Source organism: Thamnophis sirtalis, unplaced genomic scaffold (genome assembly GCF_051295495.1).
Source record: "Thamnophis sirtalis isolate CommonGarterSnake01/CBP01778 unplaced genomic scaffold, rThaSir2_p1.2 scaffold_4, whole genome shotgun sequence".
NCBI lineage: Eukaryota > Metazoa > Chordata > Lepidosauria > Squamata > Natricidae > Thamnophis > Thamnophis sirtalis.
The window spans coordinates 12,171,177-12,194,730 of NW_028261384.1; the positions used below are offsets into that span (position 1 = coordinate 12,171,177).

General features: G+C 37.2%; 1 protein-coding gene across 2 annotated transcripts in view; it reads right to left on the reverse strand.

Annotated features, from left to right (window-relative positions):
• Nucleotides 1-3,130: 3,130 nt before the first annotated feature.
• LMBR1 (limb development membrane protein 1) overlaps nucleotides 3,131-23,554 on the reverse strand; it is a 62,228-nt gene continuing 41,804 nt past the window's right edge. The window contains exons 8-17 of one of the 2 annotated variants that reach the window (XM_087712487.1): nucleotides 20,557-20,621; nucleotides 19,806-19,878; nucleotides 17,203-17,283; nucleotides 14,978-15,054; nucleotides 14,661-14,738; nucleotides 13,701-13,774; nucleotides 13,360-13,450; nucleotides 11,372-11,438; nucleotides 8,556-8,717; nucleotides 3,131-3,953 (exon numbers count right to left, since the gene is read on the reverse strand). In XM_087712487.1, the coding sequence (XP_087568613.1) occupies nucleotides 3,868-3,953; nucleotides 8,556-8,717; nucleotides 11,372-11,438; nucleotides 13,360-13,450; nucleotides 13,701-13,774; nucleotides 14,661-14,738; nucleotides 14,978-15,054; nucleotides 17,203-17,283; nucleotides 19,806-19,878; nucleotides 20,557-20,621 (854 nt within the window). In that variant the 3' untranslated portion in view covers nucleotides 3,131-3,867. The remainder of the gene's footprint in view (nucleotides 3,954-8,555; nucleotides 8,718-11,371; nucleotides 11,439-13,359; nucleotides 13,451-13,700; nucleotides 13,775-14,660; nucleotides 14,739-14,977; nucleotides 15,055-17,202; nucleotides 17,284-19,805; nucleotides 19,879-20,556; nucleotides 20,622-23,554) is intronic. The other variant, XM_087712488.1, reaches the window with a different exon arrangement.

The window sequence follows — 23,554 nt, forward strand, 5'->3', positions numbered from 1 at the left end:
TCTCACATGGGTTTTGTTCAGTCCATTTATGCCTGAAATAGGCAATATGCTTTCTTTGATCAGGGGTTTGAGGATAATCTGTTAGAAGCTGCATGCCACTGGTGAATGAAGCTGAAGCTGAATGGGATTGCCTATCTCCCCCACCCACCCAAAGAACCCTTTTCTCTTGGTATCTGCTTCTCCGCACACTCTTGTATCTCCTCCCCACCCCACATTCTTCTGTGTCAGCAAAAGGAGATAGATTACTGTTTCCTGAGGCCCAGGTTGATTGTAGAAAAATGTATTTATTAAACTTGGGAAATTAGGTAGAGATATGCATATGGTCTTGTGACACTACATTATTACCTATCTCTAATTAACAGAAGAGTTTTAGAAATGGTAAGATTTTAGAGACATTGTTAATGTCCCTAAAAGAGGCCTCACTTATGTGAAAAAAGATTAATATTTTACAAAACCAATAACCCACATTTCTTTGAAGAACTTTATCAAATACTGTAGATCAGCAAGGACAAATACTGTTTTGATATAAATACCTGTGAATTGGGACATGGCAGCTTTGTTACTTAACACTTTGTTAAGTATGCAAACATGATGCACACTCCAAGCTTCATACTCTTCATATGCAATTATAGATCTTGTTTTCAATAAAACTCCTTAGAATCAAGTCACAGAGAAGTCTTGTCAAATACTTTAATCAACACTAAACAGGCAAATGTATAGAAGTGTGAATAAAAAAGGGTGAGGGTCTCACATTACATCCAATTAAATCAAATGTCCTAGTTCATCTGTACTGCTGATTTAACCCATATTCACTTTAACTTAGCTTTAAAAGGTGAATAGCAAAGATGTGCTCAAGTTGTATCAACAGATCTGTCATAATGTGTCCATACTGTACTATCAATCTATCATGGAGAAAGCCAAAGGCTCACTTGAAACACTTGGCTTTGCATATTTTGGTCTGCTTTGATAGATACTATAGTACATTTAAGGAAAGCATATTTGTGCTTAAGCCTCATAATAAATGAGGCAAAGGTTGATACCTGAAGATAACCGGTTACTTGACTCTAAGAGTCAAACCGCTAGGAATGCATTATCTATATTCAATGAATTATGAACCAAAATAATGTCTTTTCTGACCTTTTTTTAAGCATAGTTGTAAGTAAAAATTGTCATTTCCAAAGTCATCTACAACAGGTCATTTCACACAGACAAAGCCAAGAACAAAGGAGCTCATAGATATATATATATATCTTTTTGATGCCACTTATCTAACATCCATTTTCAAAATAACGTTATCATAAATCTGTGTATGGAGACAATAATGAACAGCATTTTGAAAAGGAGATTCTATGCAATCTTTCTATACTAGAAAACAGGTGTGATGCAGAGCAGGCAAAGGCAGAATATTCAAATACATGTCAATACAAGGACTGAAAAATTGAACTGATCACAAAACATCCAAGTAGATTAAATTCTCAACAGTAAAATGTTTTTTTAAGGGGAATCTCTTCCAATTTAAGTATCATTAATATAAATTAATCCAGGGTAACTATTTGTACTCAGAAGCAATGGACCCTTTAATCAGTGTCCATGTAGGAGATGCTTCTTCCACTGAGAATTACTATTGTTCTTTATTTGTTGTTAAAAATTACTCTAAGAACTTGCTGAAAATTGAAAATTCAGTTTCAACCCCACAAGGAGAAAAGATCCTAAATCACACCCATGACTAAATGAGTATATTTTTCTTTTTATGTTGCCCTTAAACCAAGATTTCCAAGAATTCGGCTTACTTAGATAAAATTAATTTAATCACAATAGCTCCTCATATTTAACAATATATGTGAATATTATCATGAAAAGGGGGCCAAACTGACCTAAAAGTGATTATTACCATTTCGACTTGTGATAGTTCAATATTTGAAATCATTTCAATGACTTAATTTTGCTACAGCTTTCACTGTAGCAAATAACCCATCAGTGCAATTCATTCCAAATTCTTAGAATCTTCCTTTTGAGTATTTTATTTCACACTTCTATTGGTTATGCTAGAAAAATTCCTATTATATATTTGCTACAATTCTTACCTTCCAAATAATGCAAAATTCATCAATAGAAGAAACAGTATAAAAGTTAAGAAACAAGTTTTTGATGTCCAAGAACTCCATAGTGGTAAATCAATGGAATTAATAGAAAACATGTTTATGAATCCTATGAAATTAGCAACATCGTAATCCAAAACACCTGAATTAAATATCTGGACATTGTGCAATGTGTTTGAGACTATTTTGAGGCTTTGGGTTTACAGAGATTTACAGAGATTAACAGTAACAGATTAACAGCAACAGATTTTCCACAAAGAGAAATGAAGCTACAAAGTCCCAATAAACTATCCTTGATCAAATGATTATACAGAGAATAGGATCAACTCCATTGGACCAAGTGGTCTTCCACCATCTCCCTGCCTCGACTCAATACATTAGTAAACAAATGCAGCTTAACTTCCTTCTGCCTTTTTTTACAACTTCACGGGATTTTGTAAACTTCAACATTGTAACACTATCCAACTGCATGCTGTGTCAACTATACCATTTCTAAAACCCTGAACAAGAATCTTAAGTTTTCATATTATAAACTAAGCAAAATGCTAGCTCAATTCTGTGTTCATAAAAAAAGTAGACACGTGTACACCTATGAACAACTAAAAGAACCAGGGTGGATAAAAATTGATTTTTGAAATTTAAATAAGATTTTTTTAATTCAAATCAGATTTTTTTTTTATTTTCATCAAATTTATTTTAATAAAATGCTTTTGGGGTAAAAATCTATCTAAAGATAGTTTTCTATTTCAGGTACATAAATAATTTAGCTTTATTCATAATGAAATGGAGCTTTGTTATGTAGCATGAGGCTATATATTCTGCAATATTGGGACTGATGGGGAGTCAACAAAAGGTCAGAGGAAGAGCCACTGCGGGACAGAAATGACAGTTCCTCTTTAAAAATTACGATTTAAATCGAGTTGGTTTTTTATATTGTATTTAAATTGACGTGATTTAAATCAAATCCACCCTGAAAAGAACTAATGAAAAAAATACCTTGTTCAGTAAAATAAAATACACATCAGTCATAGGAATGGGCATCATTTAAAGACAACTTTGTGAAAATTGGGTGCAATTGTTTCCTTCTCAGAGTTTATATGTATGTATATTTTATACACATTTTAGTTCGTATTGTTTAGCAGAGTATGACAATCACGTTTTTAGGCATGATTATACATATAATGATCATAAATCTACAATTACTTTTTCCCAGGCTCAGATTTAGCACTGTAGTTCCAAGATTATGTTATTGCATAATCAGGGTTTGCAAAGGAAATTTTCCCTAGCAAAAAATGAGACAGTTTACCATTTAGAATTAAGAACTCCTGTTACCTTAGATACAATCATAGTGCAAACTGATTTGACGAGTAGATTAATGTATTGATCCTGAGCCTTATTATGCTCTCACAAGTTTTCAAAATGCATCTTACTGGAAGAATCAACATCTTGAGGAGAGGTTTACCATTTTCAGATAGCAAGCTCATCTCCGAAATTCATCTTCAACCATATATTTACATGCAGAAGATTCTTGTCCTTGGATTCAGAAATCTGTATGAAGGTCTGTTCAAAGAGGAATGTTCAAGAGACATCTCCAGTTGACAGAAAAATTAAAGTAGATCGATCCAAGCAAGAAGAGTATGGTCCAATGCAACCAGATTTCTTCTGCATCGACCTGGATCCAAGGTATAAACAAGTAAGAGCAGTAGAAAACAAGTACAGTGAAGTGAGAGGAATGTCAGGAAGCTGACTCATTTCCACCAACTGTGATTCACAGTGTTTTCTGATGCCCATTTACAGATGACTTTGTTGACTCGGAGTCTCTTGCGTTGTGCGAGAGATGCAGTTTATCTAAACCTACAAAACAGAGACTAAATGTTTATGTTTCATTCCTAACTGGCACTGCACATAATAAAACCAAAGTAGTAACTTGAACATAGTACAACCCTTATCAAGAGAAAAACCTCTGCTTACGGCACAGGAACAATTAAGGTAGCTAATTCCCCGTCTTAAAAAAAGCATTAGGTGAAAGCAACAATTAACTAGAGGCATGGCCAAGAGAAGTCAACATCAATAGGTCCATCCAGTGACTATGGTGTAAAGTGTGTGTGTGTGTGTGTTTGTTTCTCTGATCCTCTGGTGAAGAAATACTACATGCAGGCAAGGAAATATAAGATGAATTATCAGAATTAAGTTGAATTTAAGTGTAAGATGTATAAGGTTTCATTTAAAGAAGGGGGATGGATCAGAACTAGGATGGCGAACCTATGGCATGTGTGCCACAGGTCGCACGCGGAACCATTTGTCAAGGCACGTGAGGCATTGCCCTGTCAGCTGGCCAGCACGCAAGCGAGCACTGGCCAGCTGAGTTCAGCCTTTTTAAAAGCCACTTTTCACCCTCCCCAGGCTCCAGAGGCTTTATAGGAACCTGGGGAGGGCGAAAAGAGCCTCCCCTCCCCCGGAGGCCCTCCAGAGTCTTCAGCAGCTTCCCTGAAGCCTCCGGAGCGCGAAAAACCGGCCCTATAGGCAAACCGGAAGTTCAGGAACTGACTTCCGGTTTGCTCGTAGGGTCGGTTTAAGCCCTCCGGAAGCTTTAGGGACCTTCAGAAGGCTTCCCTGAAGCCTCCAGAGGACTAAAAACGACCCTACAGGCAAACCCTTGTAGGGTCATTTTTGCCCTTCGGAGGCTTCAGGAAAGCCTCTTGAAAGTCCCTGAAGCCTCCGGAGGGCCTCCAGGGGGGGCAGGGGAGCTCTTTTCGCCCTCCCCAGGCTCCTATAAAGCCTGTGGAGCCTGGGGAGGACAAAAAAAGCATGTAAAAAATGGGGGGAGTGCCTCTCATGCACACTTGGGGGGGGGGTCACACGTTGCATTATGGGTGCGACACGCCCACGCACGACCCCTCGGCGCTCCTCCCACTTATGGAACACAAGCCAAAAAAGGTTCACCATTGCTGGATTCCAAGATTTCTGTTTCTCTGTTAGTTATAAATGAAAGAGCTAAAATGCATCTCAAAGAGTGCATGAAATCCATAGGTTGGTGATAGCATGAAGTTGAGTAGTATTGGTAGAACCACCAGAGATATGTTTTGGAATAATCTACAACTACCTAAATGAACTTAAAACTGCCTTTCCCACTGGGATGAAAAGGGGTTGTTTTCTTAGGTGGGCAAAATGGATTTTTTGGGGGGGGGGGAGACAGAATAAGGTGGGAGAATGGCACTGGGAGTATCTGCTTAGAAAAGAATCTGCTTATTTCAAATAGTAAAACCAGGTCTATAGTATTTACATACAGACAAAGGAAAGGTAAAGGAATATAAATATAAACATGATTGATTCATTATAACAAATAATAGAGAATTAATGATGTAATGGACAGCTATGAATAGTCACATCTCCAAATTATATGCAGGTAGTCCTCAACTTACAATAGTTCATTTAATGACCATTTGAAATTACAACACTGAAAATAATGACTTATGATCATTTTTCACACCTATGACTGTTGCAGCATCCCCATGGTCATGATTTATATTCAAATAGTTGACAACTGATTCACATTTATGACGGTTGCAGTGTCCTGGGGTCACGTGATCACCTTTTGCAAACTTCTGACAAGCAAAGTCAATGAGGAAGTCTGGTTCACTTAACAACTGGGTTACTAATTTAACAATTGCAGTGATTCACTTAACAAATATGGTAAGAAAAATGGTAAAAAGAGACAAAACTCACAACAAATTTCTCAATTGGCAATATAAATTTTGGGCTCAATTGTACTGTGTTTCCCTGAAAATAAGACAGGATCTTATTTTCTTTTGACACACATCTCCCCTTCCCAAAATAAGCACTTGGCCTTATTTTCGAGGATGTCTAATTATTTTTGATGTGCAGGAGGCGAGTGTGGTCACCTCATGGCTGCTGCTGCTGCGGTGCAATATTTTCGGGGAAGGCTTATTTCAGGGGAGGGCTTATTTTAGCGCATGTGCTCAAAAGCCCGATTGGGCTTATTATCCAGGGAGGTCTTATTTTCAGAGAAACAGAGTAAGTTGAGGACTACTATATACATGATTTTTTAAAAACCTAGAGTAAATACTGTAGATGACTTCAAGTACCTTTGTAGAAAATATATTAAAGATGGGGAAATAGTTAAAGAAAATTTAAGACGTAAAATGTTGGTGCATAAGAGCATGCTGCATACATGTCTTTTATTATTTATTCTTTTTTTATTTTCACATTTTTGAACAACCTTCTTCCCTTAGACAGGGGCTCTGGCTTGTGTACAATAGTCTTAAAATATAAAAACAGCATCTAGGAATTAAAAAAAAATTAAAATAGAATTTAAAAGGGGCAAGGATGATTGAACCCTGTTAAATATAAGTAATTTATTACTAATAAATGTATATGGAGGTGAGAGTTGTATATGAATCAGAATTCAATGTGAATGAGGAATAGGGTGGAAAAAGAAGTGACAGATGAAGAATAAAGAGGGAAGTGGATGTTAGCAGATTGAATATAAAAGTGAGTACAGTTAGTCTTCAACTTACAACCATTTGTTTAGAGACCGTTCTAATTTACAACGGCACTGAAAAAGGGGACATGGGCAGTTTTCACACTTATGACTGTTGCAGCATCCACATAAGTCACATGATCAAAATTCAGACACTTGGCAACTGGCACATACATATGACAGTTGCACCGTCCTAGGGTCATGTGATTCCCATTTGCACCATCCCAGGGTCATGTGATTCCCACCTTCCCAGCTGGCTTCCAACCAGCAAAGTCACTGAAGGAAAGCAAGATTCACTTAACAACCACGTGATTCTCTTAGCTACATGTCCTTTTATTTTATTTTCTTACCTTTTATTTCTTTGGGGTTTTTTTATGTTGTGGTCCTGTTCTGGGCAATATTGCCAATATTGACAGGAAACGTAAGAGCATGCTTGTAGGTTATAGCATGTTCTGTATTAGCTATCTTTAAAAATAATTTGAATGCAGATTCTAGAGAGTATTACTGAGACCTTGTATCGCAACAGCTAAATTGGCTATTGGTCAATTTCAAGACAAAGTTATCTGAAAAATCATTTTGAGCCAACTGAATTTTCAAGGCCTTAGGAATGGCCATATTTTGCATTATGCCAAATTTCTTAAGCAGATGTGGCATGAATCTTTTTGGAGTTGAGTTTGGTCCCAAATATGATTTCTTCTACCAGCAAAACATTCATATTCAAGGAGGTGTTACTAGTTGATTTCTTTTGAATAAAGAGTTTGGTTACAAATTTCACTGTACTTAGACTAAACTAATTTCTCACACAAAAATGTAAGATCTAAGATCTCATAAGGCATCAATGCAGCTAACTAGTATGCAGATGCACCACAGGAAATAGCTAGGAACTATTTAGGCCCACTTCCTGCCAACATGATAATGATTCAGATCTAAAGGCTGAGAAGACAGTATTATGATGGCCTGTAACATCTCATTTTTCAGCTTGTTATTTGGGTATGACCCAGTTTGAAGGTCAAGGGAAGACAGTGGTTTTGCCCAAGCACCTAATATCACTAGGAATCAGGCAGCATGTATTTAGATTATGACTGATTGATCAATGATGGTGGTGATAGTGAAATTCCACTCGCTGGCAGAATCCTCTAAGTTGACAATGGATCTAAAAAAGTGACACTGGAAACCCTAAAGCTGAGTGCTGACATTGGTAATCACAGAATATCAGTCAGATGGAGGACTTTCTTATCAGCTTCAACTGATAATAATTGATTGGTGGGGTCTAGGAAGAGAGCTTTCTGTGCCGTTGCTCCTACATTGTGGAACAGCCCATCTCCAAAATGAGGTGAAAAAGACCCCAACTCGCTTACAGAAGACTCTGGACTCTTAAACTGTAAATGGGACTGAGGATACATTCATTAAGTTTATTCTTCATTCTCCACAGCAGAGTCAATCGTGGAACAAACTTCCCAGTTTCATTAGAACTGTGGGGCTAAAAACTTAATTAACCAAGACTTTCAATATTTTAAGGTTATGAGTGCTAAATACTACAATGAATTTTACTATCTTTACTAATTTTATTGATGTAGTTTATCTGCCTTGCTTGATTTTTTATTTTATTTTATTTTATTACTATCTGCTTCGAGCAGTTTCTACCTGGTGGAAAGAGGATATAAAGGTTACCATTTGTTTCTGAAAAGTAAAGAGAAAGAAACTCTGTGCATTAATGTGTGTGTGCACCAGCGCATGTTTGAATGTGTGCATGCACACATACTCAATGTATGCTATGCATTTCCCTATCAAGTAGACAATAAACAGATTTGAAATCAAGCTTTATACAGGGAACAGCAAAGAACTTAATAATTAATCAGTCTTCCTAGCACAACCACGTTGGTAACCTCTAGCACAATTTCAAGTGTATAAATGTAAAAAAAATACTATCATAAAAGGAAGAGAAAGTGGATTACCTAATGCTTTGAGGAGTTCTTCTCTAACAGTAGAGGTGAACTTTCTCACCAGGCACAGGGTTGTCATGATAGCAAAAAGAAGATTGTAGGACAATACTATGTAGAAGTTTCCTAACCAGTTAAACCTTCCAAAGTCTCCAAGGAGATCAAACCTGGTGATGCCTAATAGAGGGTGAGGGGAGAATATATTCATAAAGTTTGTACAGATACTTAGGAATTTTAAAACAATCTAATACATGGAATATAACTCTTCACATAAAATTTGATAAAGCAAATTTAAACTTCAGGTATTTATACGCTCTAATTTTTCCTTTTCATCACTATTTTAAACTGCACTTCAAAGATACTGTCTACCAAACTAGGAAAAAAAAACCAATATCACAGCAGTGAGTGTATTTATTTCATAAAATTGAATGAGATAGTCCACCGGGCCAAGAAAGAGCATAAAGGAAAATATTGATAATCTGCATAGCTTATTATCTTCCAAAAGATCTTGTCAGATCTCTGATGCTTATAAATGCTTATAAAGATTAATTCTGCATTCAATAAATGAAGAATAAAAGGGATTAAAAGGGAAATTTTGGAAATTTTGAGGAAGAAAGGAAGGAAGGAAGGAAAGAAAGCGGAGGGAGGGAGAGGGAGGGAGGAAGGAAGAGGAGGGAGAGAGAGAGAAAGAAAAAGAAAAAGTAGGGAGGGAGGGAGGGAGGAAGGAAGGAAGGAAGGAAGGAAGGAAGGAAGGAAAGAAAGCAAGAAAGCGGAGGGAGGGAGAGGGAGGGAGGAAGGAAGAGAAGGGAGAGAGAGAGAAAGAAAAAGAAAAAGTAGAGAGGAAGGGAGGGAGGGAGGGAGGGAGGGAGGGAGGGAGGGAGGGAGGAAGGAAGGAAGGAAGGAAGGAAGGAAGGAAGGAAGGATCTTTACTGACAGATCATAGATTGTTTTTTCCACTTCTCTCACAGGCAGGACTGAGTATTTTCTTTTGCAGTCCCTAGGTGGCACAAGAGAGCAGCCTTTCTGCTAGTTCAGGGACTGAAAAGTGATGCAGATATGAAAGACAGACACTGTAGAGATAATTCTCTATTCAAAAACAATAAAAAATCTTCTTTGCTAAGACGGGGAATATTCAAGCACTCCATTTCACAGTAAGTCCAATGTTTCTTTCCCTACGATTCATAAAGAATATCTTTAGCCAGTGCTTATCACAGTAGTCCTCAACAGGATGGGAACAGACTTATGAAGGAGGCACTATTTTGCTGAAGGACACACCTGGCAAACAAAGCTTCAGTGGGGTTCAGCTTTTTAGTACCTCATCAAAGAAGAGACCAAGGACCAAGATACCACCATGTGCACGACATCCAATAAGCATTCATAGAAAGGATCACAACTGTGATTTCTGTGCTGCTGAGATCAGCAAGGTGCAGGCTTTGCAGCTGTGGCTGTGTAAATTTTTATTCACCTGGCAACAATGGTCAACAGAGACTTGCTAAGGGTACATGAAGAGATAATTAATCAGCTCAGGCCGTGGTTCTCTTGAGATAAAAATCTGACCGCTCTTTGAATGGTTAGTCAAAATTGGATGGAAAACAGCAATGAGACTAGGTATTTTAATGTATTGGATTTCAGCCTATGATAGAAATTTACTTGCAAAAAGTGTTATATTTGAGAAATTGACATCAATGTAAGGCAAGATTTCCTTCCTCTCATCCAGTGACCAAAGATGCAAAACAATAAAGAATACAAAAAAAGATTTCAAAAAATAAGTAAAGGAAGAATAGTTGAGAGCTCCAGAAGCAATGAGTTTTCCAGAAGTAGACTAAATCAGTCTCAGATGTTTTTCTCTATGGTGGATTAGGGGTTATAGAAATGAATTTTTTTGTCTTGTATGTTCCAACTATAGCACAAAAACCTTGCTATTTTCCAACTGTTGTTTTCGTATGCTTTTACTTCCTACTTTATTTCTGATATTTGGTTCGGCACAAAAAATAATATAAAATAAATTTTACTAAAATCTTAACAAGACTTCCATGAATCTATAGGATTTCAGTTTTTGACAAGGTGAGAGACCAATGTAGCTAATATTTAACAAGATAACAATTTAACCCAAACACTCATAAAACCTTGACAGGAAACAAACCCATAATTCAGCGGTAACAATAATGCTTATTCCCCCATTGGCCTGAAATCATACACTAATGACTTCTATGCCTAAGAGAGAACTAAAGGGTTTTGTAATTTTTCTTCAGTTGTGCCCACTCAAAGGAGCAGTGCTAATCTCTGATTTTTAGCCAAGGGAGCTTGCGTTGTCTGAAAGATGTTTCCGTCATTATGTGCCAACACAAAAGTATGGAACACAGTAATCTTCCTGCAAAAGTGGTACCTATTTATCTACTCACATTTGCCTGCTTTCATAGTACTACGTTGGCAGGAGCTGCAGTGAGTAATAACAATTCATCCCATAGCGTGGCATTTGGGTATCAAACCCAGCTTAGCTATTGCATTCCACAAGTCAGAACTAACATTCAGGCTTAGCCATTCATACTTTAATACCCTAACCACAAGGCCAAATTAGATTGCTACTAGTTCAAAGGACTTACCAGGACCAAAATTGGAAAAATTAACTGTCTATATATCTGTAACTCCATGGTGATAAGATTCATATACTTAAATTACTGAGTCTGAAATTTTTTTTACAAACTGCAACATAATTGTATAATTAAGTACCCCCTTCAGTATTAGCATTTTGTTCTCTAAAAGTGTACTTTCTTTAAAAGGGATATCTAAATTTGTTCAAGATTCTGTAAAAAGACTGATTGTAACCTTACCCAGTGTTCTTGACATAACTGGCAACGCTGAACTGAGGACTAAGATAGATACACAATTCCCAATTATCTGTTGAGACAAAAAAAATATTATTTCAGTTGAAACAAATAGTTTCTAATTGCCAAATAACAATGACAATGTTTAACTGAAGATATAAAGCAATATTTTATCTCATTCTGTCCACCATCAAATCCTCAACTCCCCTTGGCTTATGCAGCATTCTACTAGTAATAGTGTAAAACTAGGTTTATCAAATTTTCTAAAAATTCACAACAGGATAAAAACTTTTATTTTATTTATCAAATTTATGGGCTGCCCAACTTACTACAAGGCAACTCTTACAATATTAAAAGATAAAATGCCCTAAATAAAATACTACAAAAATATAATAATATAAAATGCAATACCTAAGATACTGGGAGGGAGAGAGTGGGGTATGCAGGAGGGAGGTGGGGTCTGATATTAATCTATCAACCTCCTCCAACATGAAGCCCCTCCTCTGGAGCCTCAAGCCAACTGTCAGAGCCAGGTGTTTAGGCTCTAATGAAGGCCAGGAGGTTGGCATGGACATCCAAGGAGGGCAAGATGTTCCAGAGGGCAGGTGCAAGAGCAGAGAAGGCCCTTTTCCAGGACCGTGCCAGCCAGAATTCCCTGGGTGATGGGGTCCATAGCAGGCCTCCTCTGCCATCACAGATGGGGTGGCCCAATCCCAGTGGGATAAGACAGATGAGGCAATATTGGACTTAGAGTGAAAGAGCCAGTGGCAGCTGTGACAAGGAAGGCAATTGCACACCTTCATATGGGGCACAAGTTGTATCTATATTGCCCAATGGAGAAACGTTTTAGATGGCTGCTTATGTCCTAGCCTGCAAGCACAACTTCTATCACACAAACATCACCCCAGAAACCATTCGCTTGCATGTTCAAAACTAAGCAAAATTAATAATGTTCATAGATACTGATTGAACTTTGGACTCCAGTCTTTAAAACTGAGTGTACAGCTGCCCTTACCTGGCCTCTAAGCCAAATTTGCATTTGTGCAGGTGCTTATGCAAGGAACATTATATTAATGTAATGATGGAGAATAAGGAAGGCAGGCAGGTTATAGCTAGGCAGTAATTTACCAACTGCTCTTGTTTTCCAAAGCGCAATCTTGAGGCTAGTAAAAGAATGTTTGTTGTCTTAAAGGATGTAAAGAATTACAATAAACAAACAGGAGCTGATATAGCATTATTCTTTCAAAGAATCAGAAAATGCTGAAATCTCCCTTCAAGAGGAGCTCTAAATACAAAGAAATTGAAAAATCTGAAGAATATGTGGCTTACCATTTCTCTTTTTTTCAAAATGCTGTATTATAAAAGGGCCGAGCAAACATAATGGCACTGCTCAACTGGTTTAATCAAGGGCCTTCTGTACGGCTGTTTACTTTCCCATTTCTGAGAATTCCTGGAAAGATTAAAGCAAATCTCACCCTCCCCCGCCACTTCGAATGCCTTTTTAAACAGAAAAAAAAATAAGAGGAAAAGAAATTGGCTCCTATTCATCTTGTTTGTAATGTTCCCCTATTTATGAAAACCTACTTTTAAGATCTCTCTTTTTAACATGTATGCAACTGTTGGTTACAATTGTGTAAGTTCCTGAAAGTCAAAGCAGTCTCAGATTGAGAATTGCTGAATAGAATCGCTTAATTCATTCAAATTAAAGGAATCTATTGATATTATTTGTAGTAACCAAGTGACACACATACACACACCAAAAAAGGGCGTGGGAGAATGACTCATCAGATTTTCTATGGCTACCTAGCTGCAATTTCAGGCCTTTTCCGACGCATTCCAAGCTATCCCAACTAAGCAGAAAGTTTGTTGATGAAAGTTTAAACAACTAATTACTGTTCAGAATGCAATTACTCTCTCACAGAATCAGGTTTACTTTGGTAGAAGAAATGGGAGAAGAGGGAGGAGAAAACGGGATCTCAGGCTTTTTCACCCACCTTTGTCATAGTTGTGTCATCCTTCCTGGGGGTAAAATCTCCAAAAATACGTAGGCTATAAAAGCCAACAACAGAGGAAACCATAAGATAGCTGTGAGAATTAAAGGAAAAAAAGAATTCCTAAAGAATGCAAGTTTCAGAGTCCTAAAGGTCTTTTAAGCCTGGCAAAGTATGCAGGAGGAGGGGGAAAGAGAGAAAGAACATCCACTTTGAGTGCCTGGGAATAGCTGGCCTATTGTTTTCTCTGTACTAAGCAGGCATCTTAGTAAATTAGCAGCCTCCTAGAAAATTAGACAGAATACTTGTTAACAGACAAGCACGCCTCATGAAAGAAAGGATACAAAATCAAAATGATCTCAAGTGCTGCTCCCACGAAACCAAATGTGGACAGAGAGGCACTTCCTATGCCAGGCCCCTGCAAGAATTTTTAAAAAAAAAGGTATTAGACAGAGAATGCCATTCTTTTACTCATTTTTTTAAAAGACTGAATGACCTTGGACAATTCAATTGTGTATCGTTTGTATTTTTTATTAGCTAATATTGAGGCAATAATAATCATCGCAAGCTTCAGCGTTAGAAATGGGATTTTACCTAAAGAAGCTATATCAGAATACAGTTTTGGGGGGATTCGACAAAAATTCAAATAATTTGATGATTAAAAATGCTGTGAGGGAACTAGAGAAATTTTAAAAGCAGTTCCCCTAATTAGATACTAGAATCTAATTATGTCCAAAAGGTGCTTTTTCGAGAGGCAACTGGACTTTCTGAAGAAGCTTCTTGGATGAGAAGTGAAATGTCTTCAAAGAAAAACCAGAAAGTCCAGTTGCCTCTTGAAAAAGCATCTTTGGGACAACTATGACCTGGATGACTGAGAAACTCCACAGACAGGTAGCTAATTATATTCCGTTTTTTGTTTGTTCGTTTTCATCAATCTTGACTCTGGCAACGGCCTGGCAAGTCCATGCAATTTTATTTGCAAAGATTGACAGAATGTTTTGTCACTGCCTCTTTCCCAGGGCTGAGAGAGAGTGAGTGGCTTAAGAGTGGCCCAAGTGGATTCTGTCCCTGAAGATGGATATAACTCACAGTTTCCTCGTTTCCAGTCTAAGCTTAACCACAAGACCAAAATAGTGTTTGCATGTGCAGATTATTATTTTTTTTAAAGGTTTTCAGGGTCCAAATCTGCAAATTTGCTCACTTACAACTAAATTTCTTTGGGGAAATTTAGTTGTTAAGTGTGGTAAACTAGACCGTGTGATCAAATTTGCCATTAGTGATATTGCAAAAGGAAAAGACCTTACCCGTGATCCCTTCGGCATTGCGGTTTCATCAACCAAGAGACACAGAATATTGCAAGCAACTAAAAGCACTGAGATTGCCTGGAAAAGAAGAAGCAAAAAATCCAAGCATGGGTGCAGGCTTGTGCAAAAACCGTTTGCTCCATTTTGCAGCAATTGGCTTGAACACTCCTGAGATTTAACAAACACCGTAGAAGAGACAAACTGCAATTCCTTTTTTTTTTTTTTAATGATACTCAATTCAGACACGTGCCTGGAATAAATTACTATCTTCAAGAGGCCAGGTGGGTCTTAAGCAATGTAAAGAAATTAGAGCTTACCGTTTCAATTAGCAGTAGGATCATTACAGCTGGATACACAAGGTTCCTTTCCCAGGCAGAGGCCTTTTTCCGCCGCTCTTTAAACAGGAGAAAATGTTATGGTGGCTTGAGACAAATACATACAATCCTTTTAAAATTAGAAGCTCTGTAGCCATAATCTTAGCCAAACAACCAAAAGCAGTCCAAGTATTCTGTGAGATGGACCACTAAAACTTCAAAAGCAAATTGGCCTATTTATGTACTTTCAGCTCAAACATCCTATCCTGCCAGCACCAGATCATCTACTACGCACTACATTCTTCCCACTCCCCAGCGTAAGTAGTAAAGCCATGTTTCTCAACGTTGGTGACTTTAAGATGTCTGGACTTCAACTCCCAAATCCCCCAGACAGTCATGCTGGCTAGAGAATTCTGGGAATTGAAAGCCACATGTCTTAAAGTTGTCAAGCCTGAAAAGAACTGTAGTAAAGGCTTAAATAAATTATTCTGAAAAAATCTGCTCCCCAAAGTTGAGTAAGGTTCTTTTTTTAAATAAAGTTCTTATTAGTTCCACTAATAAGGTTTCACTTTTTTTTTAATGTGAGCACTTTAAATGGAACATCTTTCAAAGATCTGGTCTCCTGGACTGGAATCAAAAATGGAATACCTCAACAAGAGACAAGATACCTTGAATTTCTTCTAATCTGACTTAAATTATTTTATTTACAAATAGAGGTAAGTAATAGCAGAAAGACAGTATGAAGAAAACCCCAAAGGTGCTTTTTTCAAGAGGCAACTGGACCTTCTGGCTTTTCTTTGAGGATGTTTCCACTTCTCATCCAAGAAGCTTCTTCAGCTCTGACTGGATGGTGGGGAATGGAATGGATGAGAAGTGAAAATGTCTTCAAAGAAAAACCAGAAAGTCCAGTTGTCTCTTGAAAAAGCACCTTTGGGACAACCACGACCCTGGATAACTGAGAATCTCCACAGACAGTATGAAGAAAGCTAACATCCCAAGAACATTTATTTTTTAATATACCTTTTCATAAAAATTCTTCCTTGCAAAATCAGGTAAAAACTGAGATGTCTCAAACCCCAAGATAGGTACCAAATGAATTTAATAATAGTAAAAATGTAAAAATAAACACAACACTTTAGTACAAATATGAATAGAACACAAAGTCGATTAAGAATGTCTCCTGGTAGGGCCAATTATAAGATGAGGTGGCTACTGTCTAAAATGGGGAAATAACACTAATGTATGAAAGATAAGCTTGTAGGAAACTTCTAGCATCAGAAGCATTATGTCTCTAAATTCCAGATTGTAGGAGAAAAGCGACCAAAAAAGAAGCCTTCCTGTGATGTCTGTGGTGGTCTCAATGTCTTCTAAAGCCTAACATGAGACACAGAATGCTGCTTAAGCAGCTCTTTGATGTGCCATGGCATGGCTCTTCCTATAATTTTACTCTGATTTTTACACATATCCCATTACTATGGACAGCATGGCGGCCATCAGTGGTTAACATACTGGGCTTGTCAGCTGGAAAGTCAGCAGCCCAGGTTCGAGATCTGAGCACTATGCGATGGGGTCAGCTCCCGTCCTCACTCCGGCTCCTGCCAACCTAGCAGCTCGAAAACATACAAATGAAAGTAGATAAATAGGCATCACTTCGGTGGGAAGGTAACAGCGCTCCGTGACATCATGCTGACCACATGACTATGGAAATGTCTTTGAAAGCTGACTCAATGGCCTTCAAACGGAGATGAGCACTACCTCCCCTATAGTCAGCAACGACTAGTGGAGTAAAATCTGCAGGGATTCCTTTACCTTTCCTCATTACTGTTAGAAATGATGCTGATTTAAAAATAAATAAATAAGGAAACAGTACTCAAAATAAAAATAATATACTGGTGTAAAGAGCCATGGAAATGTCTTTGGAGAAGGAATCCAGGGGCCATTAGAGGGGAAAAACTCCCTGATTCCCTCAGGTGTAAGAAGAGGAGACAAAGATTTGCAAGACTTTGTCAACATAGCAGAGTTCTAGTCTTCTTGTGGAATCTGTTTCCAGATCTGGTCCACCTTGGTCCACCTTATTACACTAAAAGGATTTTTCCCCCCACAATATATGCCTAAAGTATTTTTTGTAAGAACAGCAGATAATACTTTTTCTGATATTTTCAAAAATAAAAGAGGTTTTACTCCAAGCTAAAGCACAGTAGATACCCCCCCCCAAATGAAGCAATTACCTAATTTTGTTTTCATGCTCTTCACATTATTCAATTCCTGCTCAAGTTGTTTTGTATTATACTCCACTGCAGAAAATCCTCCTGTGCCAAAAAAAAATATCTCTATTAAAATATTCCATCAGTAGTACACAACCATTTTGCTAACTACAAAAGAAAAAATAGACTATGGTAAGGAAAATGTTCCTGTAAAGTATAAATCTTGCACTCTAATGACAGTTTTCACTCCCATTACAATACAGTTTCTTAAGATGAAACAAAGTTATGGGCTAAAGGAAGTGGTTTTGTTATGTGGTGGAAAATAGACAAATAAGCAAAATTCATTTAATTAAAAAAAGAAAAAAGAACTAGGGTACATGCTCTGGTAGTTGTTTAGCCATTTCTAAACTACCAGAAAGTGTGGCCCAGTGTTGTTGTTTTTTAATTAAATGACTTTTGCTTTAAAAAATCCTGACAAAAAAAAAGTTTGAGACTTCTTTGAAATTTCAAACAAACCTAAACAAAAATCACTTTTCATATGGTAACTAAATTCATTCTTTTATATATCCAAATATTTGGATGCTCAACTGTGAGCTTCTGCCTTAAATTTACATGTTCACCACTTATATGGGATTCTTAATATTCATCTTAACTTTTTTTAAATTATAACCCTTACAACATCCACTAACCCCTCCACACCTCCAAAAATGATAGCAATGTAGAATTAATCCTGGTAAATTTCCAAAGAACGAAGCAACATTTTAGAGCAATCAAATCACATCTCTGGAAGACGGAGCAAATTATTGAATGTAAGTAATACAAAGCACCATGGGCTCTCAACTTTATTTCAAACAAGCTCAAAAGTTTAATGACTGCATTGTCTGGCCAATAAATCAAACTGGTAGACAGAACTTGTTCAGACTAGTCATGAAAAATTAGAAGGGATTCTCCAAGAAAACCACAAAGCAGCTCATTTAAGGTCAATTTAACAGTATTATTTTGTTTTTCTTCGGTCCCAACATAATATTTCAGTACCTCAAAGGAAATTGTAGGAGTATCTATTTGCATTCCCTGTAGGTGATTGGCAGTTCAACTCCAATTAGTTCAAAATTACACTGTTACTAGTGTGCAATAAAAACAACACCTTTCATCTTTCTTACATAGGTTAGAATACCTTCAGAGCTAATAACTTTGATCAAATAAGAATTTTTGATCCTGCTCCACCCGTCTCCTGGGATTCAGGAAAACTAATAGCTAAAAGCAACTTTTCCTTTTTAATATAAAGAAAGTTTGAGCTTTATTCTTTATGTGCACAAATGACGTGGGTATTGAAATACAATACGGAAGAAACACATTTTCTCTCCGATTTCTTTAATAACAAAACAATTTATGCAGACTAACCACTGCAGGGATAATTTTTCTTCCCCAAACTTCCTGTGCCAATAAAATTATATGAAATTTGAAGTTCAAAAGTACACACTTTCCTAATTCCCTATACTATGGTTAAAAAGTAAAAATTTTAAAACATACAATTAATTGTAATTCAGGATTCTGCAGTTTGATTCCTATTAACACAATACTGAATTAGACTGGATTCTAATTTACTGGCTAGAAAACTATTAAAATTACTTCCAACATTCCTTCTACTTCTCAAGAGGAGGGAGTACTGCAATCCTTTATTTATAGTATAATCTGAGTTTCTGCCAAGGTATGATTTCACATCTGTGATATGTTCTCAGTTTGATCTTATACATTTTTTTTTATTCTTTATTTTACTTCTCAGGACATATAAACAAAAGATATTCTACCCTATGGCATCATTCTGCATGGACTGTGGTTTCCAGAGCACCTCCAAAAGTTGCCACAGAATAATTTTAAACTTTATCCAAGGATCAAATGTTAAAATGCATGAAAAATGAATAATTTTTTACCATTTGCAGAATTCTGCTTTTAGCTTACTCAAAATGAATGATTTAACTGCATATAAGCAAGTTACAGAGCAAACCTTTTCACAATTTGTTATGATTCAATATTGCACTTATTTTCCACTAAGACTTCCAAAAAGTACTAGTAAAAGATAACCTATTACCAGTGATTTTTATAATTTCTGTTTAATTTTGTTTCTCGTGTTAATTTGCTATTCATTTTGTACTATATTGGTTTATAATGGCTTGGAATATTTAATTATAAAAGAACGGACATAATACAATATGCCTGGGCTACAATCAGTCATTACACAGATGCTGAAAAGGAGAATATTCTTTCTTATTTATTTCTTACCTGGGGTTTTTTTATCCCACATTTATTACTTTATAAGTAACTCAATGTGGCCAAGACACCTCCTATTTTCCTCGCAAGAACAAACTTGTGAGGTGAGTTGGGCTGAGAGAGAGAGTCAGGCCCAAACTCACCAAGTGGGATTTCATGGCTAAGGTGGGAATAGAATTCACATTCTCCTAATTTTTAGGCCAGCAACTTCACCACCATGCCAAACTGGCTCCAAACTGATACCAAATTTATGGTGTTCAGGATTTCGGAAACTAGCATCCTCTGTAAATGTTGGAGCATAATGTCCATCACACCTAAATGCAATAGTATAAAAGCCAGGCTGTATTAAACATACCTACCATTTAATCTTCTCATTATAGCTTCTTCTTCTAGAGTAATAATATATATCTGCTCATCCAAGTCTTCAAGAATCTATGTTCAGATATACAGATAACATATCAGATAAAATATTTGAAGATTGCATACAATTTACTATGAATAAGAGAGAAAAAGAAGTAGTCTTTAATATATATATATATATATATATATAGTGTCACAACCTCTGGTAAGCCCCAATTATGGTCTTCCTTTATTTATTTATCAGCACAAATAAAAAACACATATACATACATACATACATACATACATACATACATACATATATATACACATACACACACACACACATACACATACATACATACATACACACACACACACACACACACATATGATCAATGTGAATTGATCTTCATTTGTGTAAAGTTTCAAGCTTCCCTGTTTAAACAGGGCTCATTCAAAGTTAAAGCAATCAAACTAAACAGGAAGGATTTTTAAAAAAATTAAGTTCTTTTTAAAAACCACTTTGCTATAATATCTGCAATTTCACTCTGTATGTTGCGTAAACCGGGCCACACAAGCGATAGGTGAGCATGCAAGTTTTAATTTGTACATGCCCAGGAGCTAGGTTGCACATGCAAAACTATCCCCTCCCCCTCCATTGCCAACATCGCCACTGCTGGTCCATGGAGCCAAAAGGGTTGGAGACCACTGCCCTAAAGGACTTAGGGCCATATGTTAGATAATAATTTTAACATTAACTGTACTTACTGTTGGCTTTACAAGCAATTGTCCCATCACTGTAAACATACGGGAAAGTCCTACTGGTGTACAAACTGTAGACAAACAGACATATTATCTATCATATTTGATTCACTATCCAAAATTACAAGTTTTTTTAAAGCTAAATACCTCAGATCTTCTTGAAGAAGTTGAGTTAGCATATTAAATACACAGCTATAATTAGGATTAAGCCTTATACTTTACATCTAATTTACATTTTTACCAAACCAATAAACTGTCTAACAGCATATTCCATAAAATAGTTCCAGGAAAAAGATAAAATGATAGATTAAATTGTTATTGTATATTAGTCACTAATAAGATGAAGGCAGTTTTCCCTGTGGTGGGACAAATAAATTCGTTCACCTCAGTTTTCAAATGCAAAAAATTAGTGCCAAAGAAGGTATTGAAAAATCAGTTCACATTAGCTTGATGACAGAATTAACTTCATTTGTTTATTGAATCTTTTTATCTTCTTGAACATGGAAGGATCTATTTTAAATTCACCATGCAATGGTACAGTAGTTAGATCAGTTGATATGCAACATCAGGTCAGTTCCCTGGATTTTTAATTAAAAAGTATGTCACAAAAATATTCTTGTAATTAATCAGTATTCAACAGGGGGGAGGGGAATAATGTATGTGTGTTTTTTAATGTACTTTTAAAAATACCTTGTTCTTAATCTTTTTTTGCCTTTTTTAAAGAAAAAAAATAAAGTTTTGTATTTGAAGTTTTATTTTATTTGAATAAAAATATTTGAATAAAATAAAAATAGAAAAAAGTACCCCACAAAAATATAATATAAAACATCTTGGATTTCAAACAACTCATCTTTGAAAACTCGGACGTATATAGAAACATAGTACCCCAAGGCTCTGTTTTAGGCCCAGTACTCTTCAACATCTTCATTAATGATTTGGATGAGGGAATAAATGGGGAACTCATCAAATTTGCAGATGACACAAAGTTGGCAGGAATAACCAACACTCCAGAAGATAGGCTTAAGATACAGAAGGATCTTGACAAACTTGAACATTGGGCACTATCTAATAAATTGAAATTAAATGGTGAAAAGAGTAAGGTTCTACATTTAGGCAACAAAAACGAAATGCACAGGTACAGTATAGGTGATACCTTGCTCAGTAGAAGTAACTGTGAGAGGGATCTTGGAGTCCTAGTGGACAACCATTTAAATATGAGCCAGCAGTGTTCAGCAGCTGCCAAAAAAGCCAACACAGTTCTAGGCTGCATAAATAGTGGGATAGAATCAAGATCATGTGAAGTGTTAATACCACTTTATTATGCCTTGGTAAGGCCACACTTGGAATACTGCATTCAGTTTTGGTCACCAAGATGTAGAAAAGAAAAGAAAAGATGTAGAAAAGATATGGAGACTCTGGAAAGAGTGCAGAGAAGAGCAACAAAGATGATTAGGGGACTGGAGACTAAAACATAAGAACGGTTGCATGAACTGGGTATGTCTAGTTTAATAGAAAGAAGGACTTAGCCTGGGGGGTGAAATTATACGCCCCTCAGAGAGGGTTCGCAATTTGGGAGTCATCCTGGATCCGCAGCTGACTTTAGAACATCCTTTGTCAGCTGTGACCAGGGGGGCCTTTGCCCAGGTTCGCCTGGTGCACCAATTGCTACCCTATCTGGACCAGGAGGCCCTTCGGATAGTCACTCACGCCCTCGTCACCTCAAGACTGGACTACTGTAACACGCTCTACATGGGGCTGCCCTTGAAGAGTGTTCGAAGACTTCAGCTTGTCCAGAATGCAGCCGCTCGAGCGATTGTGGGTGCACCTCGGTACACCCACGTTACACCTATCCTCAATGGGCAGCCAGTGCAGTGAGAGCTGCACTGGCTGCCCATTGGACTCCAGACACGCTTCAAGGTGCTAGTCGTTACTTTTAAAGCCCTACATGGTATTGGACCTGGTTACTTGAGAGACCGCCTCCTGCCAGTCACCTCCCAAAGACCTATTAGATCCCACAGACTAGGCCTCCTCCGAATTCCATCTGCTGGCCAATGTCGGCTGGCGACCCCCCGGGGGAGGGCCTTCTCTGTGGCCCTATGGAATGAGCTCCCCCGTGGGGATCCAGACCCTTACTACCCTTCCGGCCTTTCACAAAGCAACTAAGACCTGGCTGTTCCGGCAGGCCTGGGGCTGTTGAATTATCCAGCCCCACTCGGGGTTATGACTGTTGGTGAATTTTAAATTGCTATTTTTTATTTTTTATTTTTTGTATCCCGTCCCCTTTTTACTGTTAGCTGCCCTGAGTCTCTTGGGAATAGGGCGGCATACAAACCAAATAAATGAAATGAAATGAAATGAAGGACCAGGGGAGACATGATAGCAGTGTTCCAATATCTCAGGGGTTGCCACAAAGAAGAGAGAGTCAAACTATTCTCCAAGGCATCTGAGGGTAGAACAAGAAACAATGGGTGGAAACTAATCAAGGAGAGAAGCAACTTAGAACTGAGGAGAAATTTCCTGACAGTTGGAACAATTAATCAGTGGAACAGTTTGCCTCCAGAAGTTGTGAATCCTCAACACTGCAAGTCTTTAAGAAGATGTTGGATGTTGGATAGCCATCTGTCTGAAACTGTATAGGGTTTCCTGCCTAGGCAGGGTTGGACTAGAAGACCTCCAAGGTCCATTCCAACTGTGCTATTGTATTATTGTATAGAAAACTGACAGTAGAAAAAGACCTAGCTGTCCATCAAGTTTGACCTTTGAGGGTTTTTTAATTTTATTTTATTCAATTTTTTTCCAGATGATGAACCTGGGCAAGTTCACTCTATCAAACCTGTCGAAAGTGTCAGACATATCTAAAGTGCTCTTCTTTTCTTTGTACTAAAAATGTCACTTTGCACAGATCAAACATGACCATTTATTAATCCTGCCATATTTATAAGAAGTTACTGTTATTGTGATATAGTGTGTGAAATCTACCTGGAGTTGATAACTTACAAGAGAC